A 5,071-nucleotide genomic window follows, 5' to 3' on the forward strand; every position below is an offset into this window, starting at 1 on the left:
TTGCCTTCTGAGTTGTTTGATTTGCGCCCTTTATGGAGGTCCCTGTCACAGGAATCAGCTCCCAGTGCTCCCTCTGCTCTGTCCCTACCTGGGGCAGGCAGGGCAAACCTCACCCCCCACACATGGGCTAGAAAACATTTCTAAGCCCTGGTCAGTTGTGGGCTCCACCTTCAGATTTTGGAGACAACATATTACATTTAGAGCAATTAGATTAAATTCTTCATATTTAAGTTAGAGAGGGAAAGTGCTTCTCTGTTCCATGTAAAGGCAAGGAATTAGTGATCAGCTGTGACAGAGACTACATCATTGGGAACATTTTAAAATAAAAATTTGCCAGAAAAGCTTCTGGAAACAGCTGCTCTGATCTAAAAACTCCTGCAAATATTTGAAGTACTACGAAGGTCTGCAGCTTGGACTTGGCCTGGCCTGGGCAGCCTTGGCATTGCCCCATGGGCAGAGTGGGAGAGAAACTTTATTGTGGAGACCCTCCCACTGAGTCATGAGGAGCAGAAAGGACCCCCAAACACTCCCCACAGACCCCCAAAACCCTAACCCCCACCCAGATTCCATGGCTTCCTGAACTCTGTCCCAGAGAGGCATCTGGGTGTGGCTGGATCCAACCCCAGCCCCAGACTTAGTCGATGATTTGTGCCTGAAGGATTCTACAGCTGTGATTGAACCTTTACGTGACTTAGTCCTCTAGGATTAAGGATGGGAAACCAAACATATTTAGATAAACAAATGAATTATTATTATAATGATTAGACTAAGAGGCCTTAACCAGCATTATTGACTGCACAGCACAGGTAGCTACAAGCACCAGTGTAATGCACTGTTGGAAACAAGCCCAAAGCAGTTCAGTTAAAGCCAGCAGAGCCCATTATTGAGCAGAGATTGGTGTCACTCACCCAGACCAAGGGCCATGGGCAGATTGCTTTGGCTCAGCCTTGAGAAGTGACCTTGAGGGGCATCCCTAGGGGGAACTCGGGCAAAGGGGGTGTTAGAAGATGCCCAGATTAAAAAGCTTTTATGGGATAAAGCCCCCAGACTGGCAGTCAGGTGCCTCTGGGCTGTGCCAGCTCAGCAGCTTTAGGGAAGGTGTCAGTGGCAGCACCTGGGGGTTCCTTTCTCAGGTACTTCACCAGCTCTGCCACACCTTCACCTCACTCAGGATGCTGAACTTCGGGATTGAGGAGACAGGCTGGTTCCAGCTTTATCCAACCCCAAAAGCAGCAGGACCCCCTCTCTATCCCCACTCCAGGCAGGGCATCCGGCTCTTCCCACCCTCTGCCTTTCCTTTCAAGGAGTTGCTGAAGTTCTGCTGAAGTTTCTGCTTCAGAGGAAGCACAGCAGCAAGTCTTTGCACAGATCCTGCAGGTCTGGGAGCCTTTACCCTGCTTTGAAGCAACCCAGCTCTCGAGCCCACAGCAGGTGTGGGCAGGGCTGAGCCAGCTCCCCTGGGCTGCAGCCAAGGACAGGGAGGGTCCTGCTGGCAGCCTCTGGCCAGGAGCACATCAGGACAGTCCTGCTCCTCTGCCCCACCGAGGTGGGACCCCACCTGCAGAGCTGCCCCAGCCCTGGGGTCCAGCAAAAGGAGTACCTGGAGCTGCTGGAGAGAGCCCAGAGGAGGCCCTGGAGTTGCTCCATGGGTGGAGCCCCTCTGCTCTGGAGCCAGGCTGGCAGAGCTGGGAGTGCTCACCTGGAGAAGAGAAGGCTCCAGGGAGAGCTCAGAGCCCCTTGCAGGGCCTAAAGGGGCTCCAGGAGAGCTGCAGAGGGACTGGGGACAAGGGCTGGAGGGCCAGGACACAGGGAATGGCTTCCCAGTGCCAGAGGGCAGGGCTGGATGAGATGGGGCGGGAATTGTCCCCTGGGAGGGTGGGCAGGCCCTGGCACAGGGTGCCCAGAGCAGCTGGGGCTGCCCCTGGATCCCTGGCAGTGTCCAAGGCCAGGCTGGACATTGGGGCTTGGAGCAGCCCGGGTGGTGGGGAGGTGTCCCTGCCATGGCAGGAGAGTGGAGACAGCTGAGCTTTGACATCTCTTCCAATCCAAACCATTTATAATTTTATGATCTTTCCTACCCCCAGGCCAATTCCTACATTTCCAGATCCCACACCCACCACCACCCCAGCCCAGCCACCTCCCTCCACCCCCAGGACACTTCCCCCTCCTCAGGAATATTTCACATCAGTACAGCAAGGCTGATCCAGAGAAAGACTTTATTATCAAACCCACCCTTCAGGGAGTCACAGCAGCCCAAAGGACCAGACACCAGAGCTCAGCCAACCCAGCACACGGCCATGGGCTGGGAACAGATGTGGAGGAGCTCCCACATCAGAGCAGAGATTGTATTGCCCTTCCCTCAGTGGCAAGAAAATCTGTGTCCTGGTCAGCAGCCACAAGAGGTGGGTATCAAGGTCCAACAACACAACTTGTGCTGAGCACTGGACAGACTGACAGGGTCATCTGTGCCACTTCCTCTTGCAGAGCAGCTGGAGCAGGCCAGGCCATGCCCCTTCACAGAGCCGCCACAGGGACCCCCATCCGCGGGATCCCACAGCCCCCAGCGACCTCGGGGAGCAGCACAAGGGCCAGGGGCAGCAGGGCCAGGGCAGACCAGGGCAGAGCATGCGCAGCTTGGTCCCTCTCAGGAGCCGCTTTCTCCCCCTGAGCAGGGGAGCAGGTCTTTTCCCAAGCGTAGTATCTCGCCACAGCCACGTTGGGGTTCCCCTGGGCAGGGTCAAACCACATCTGGATGCAGCGCCCGCTGCCCCGGTGCTCGGGGCTGTATTTGTAGGAGTTGGACCAGATCTTCTCGCACAGGTCTTTGGGTCGGGGGAAGACCTCGCTGAAGGGCCTGCACATGGAGCCCCAGGGACAGCGGTTGGTTCCTGGGGACAGAGCACCGCAGCAGAAAACCTCCGTGAGAGCACTGGGACAGCCCTTCCCTCCCGTCCTTCCCCCTGGGAGGAGCAGGTCACCTGCCCACGGCCCATCGCTACGCCGCAGCTGGGCACTGAGGGCTAGGCCACCTGCTTGACCACCTGCTTGACCACCCCAGAGAAGTGAGAGAGCTTTGGGCTCCTGGCAGCAGCGACGCTGCCAGTGACCTGCCTGGGGGTGAGGAGGGGTTCCCCAGAGCCCACCAACCTGTTGCCCAGTTCCAGCCCTTGTGCCAGTTCTCTTTGCACGTGAGGGCATCCTTGCAGTCCTTCCACCACTCCTCGCAGTCCTCCTTGCAGAGCGGCACGTGGAGAATCCTCTCCCGACGCCAGCTGCTGTCAACCTGCAGGACACAGGACCAGGCACACTGGGGAGGGCCATTGAAAGTCAAGGGCAAGATCTGCCACATCCCAGATCCCCCCAGCCCCTCCCATGGGGCTCCACAGCTGGTCCCAGAGGAGTTTCAGCCTCAGCAGAGATGTGTCTTGACACAAGGAATTCTTCTATCAGTCAGAGGCCAGAAAAGTCCTTGGAATCTTTCTACCCTGTGGGAAAAGTTGAGACACCCCAGCTATTGAAGAGAAATCCTTCCCTGGGAGGGTGGGCAGGCCCTGGCACAGGGTGCCCAGAGCAGCTGGGGCTGCCCCTGGATCCCTGGCAGTGTCCAAGGCCAGGCTGGACATTGGGGCTTGGAGCAGCCTGGGACAGTGGGAGGTGTCCCTGCCCATGGCAGGGGTGGCACTGGATGGGCTTTAAGGTCCCTTCCAACCCAAACAGTTCCATGATTCCTTGATCAGATCCTACCTGGTCAATCCAGGGCCCCAGGTTGGGTGAGCACTCATACAAGCACGTGTCCTGGATGAAGTGGCGCTTGCATTTGGGTGGCATCACCCCACAGTGGTTCCAGTTGAAGTTGTACAGGTTGGATTGGTCCTTGTGGGCTTCTGAACTGGTGTTGGCTGTGCAGCAGGCGTTGTCCTTCCAGGGAGAGCACTGCAACAGAGCAAGGGACAGGCTGGTCCGGGTGGGCAGGCAGGAGCTCCAGGAGGGCAGGGGATGCCGCAGGTGCCGGCTCCCTGCAGAGCCCACAGCAAGGAGCCTTCAGCAACCAGAGGATTTTATCTTCTTCAGTGAACTCCTGGTCACTTTGGGCTCAGGAGTTCAGCACTGCAGCATGGCAGAACTGGAGGGACAGCAGATCAGATCCTCAGGAACAGAAACAAACCCCCTTTTCCTCCACCAGGAGCCTGGGGCAGAGCAACAAGAATCTCCAACACGGAGAGGGAGCAGAGGAGTTTCTCTTCACCATCCTTTCCCTTGCTGTGCTCTGGGGTACCTGAGCTTCAGGAGGGGCTTAAAGAGGGGTGGCACAGAGCTGACAAATCCCCACACCACTGCCCCCGCTCTGGCCATTTGCTGAAAGAAGGCAGCAAACAAACAGGTCTCACACCCAGCACAGGCTTTCTCCCTCAGGCAGATGGGGGGCCAAGCCCAAACCAGTCCCCGGTGGGGAGGCAGGTACAGGGGGCCCAGACAGTCCCACCCAGCCCATCAGCAGCTCCTACCTGGTCATGCAGCTTCCCCTCGGGGCCAGGCTTGTGCTTGTGGTGTTTGGCATCCATGCAGATGTTCAGCAGTGGGTTCTTCACCGGCACCGCAGCATCGGCAGCCAGCAGCACCAGCAGTGCCAGTGCCACGGCCATGGCCACAGCCAGCCTGGGGGAAGGGAGCTCTGCGGAGAGGGGACAGCACAGGACGGGTGACAGAGCAGGACAGAGGGGACAGCACACGAGAGGGTTTGGCACAGGTGGCAGCGAGGGAGGTGCTGTGGAGGCCGGGCACTGCTGAGGACCTGCCGGCGGCTCATGGCACCAAGGACACAAGCGCAGCCCCCCTGAGCCAGGCTGCAAGGTCAGCGGCACGTTATCATCAGGACAACACTGCATCGGGGACAAACAGCCCTGGGAGAGCTCAGACCAGCCAACAATTCACCTCCCCTGAGGGAAGAGGGGATGCTGTGTGAGACCCACTCAGTTTGGGGCCCTTTTGCCACCCTACTGCTTCAGAGAGAAGTTTCCGGCCCCCAAACCTTCTGCACCAAGACATGGGGAGTCCAGGGATCTCTCTCGTG

At 58.0% G+C, this 5,071-nt stretch overlaps 1 protein-coding gene across 1 annotated transcript; it reads right to left on the bottom strand.

The window, feature by feature from the left end:
- Positions 1-2,197: 2,197 nt before the first annotated feature.
- On the bottom strand, positions 2,198-4,823 carry LOC103624066 (folate receptor gamma). Its single transcript, XM_008643255.2, has 4 exons — positions 4,506-4,823; positions 3,745-3,933; positions 3,148-3,283; positions 2,198-2,888 (listed from the first exon to the last, which is right to left on the bottom strand). The coding sequence occupies exons 1-4, from the start codon at positions 4,641-4,643 to the stop codon at positions 2,515-2,517; spliced, it is 837 nt and encodes a 278-aa protein (XP_008641477.1). The 5' UTR covers positions 4,644-4,823; the 3' UTR covers positions 2,198-2,514.
- Positions 4,824-5,071: the final 248 nt, after the last annotated feature.

The sequence above is a fragment of the Corvus brachyrhynchos genome, unplaced genomic scaffold, assembly GCF_000691975.1.
Source record: "Corvus brachyrhynchos isolate BGI_N302 unplaced genomic scaffold, ASM69197v1 scaffold511, whole genome shotgun sequence".
NCBI lineage: Eukaryota > Metazoa > Chordata > Aves > Passeriformes > Corvidae > Corvus > Corvus brachyrhynchos.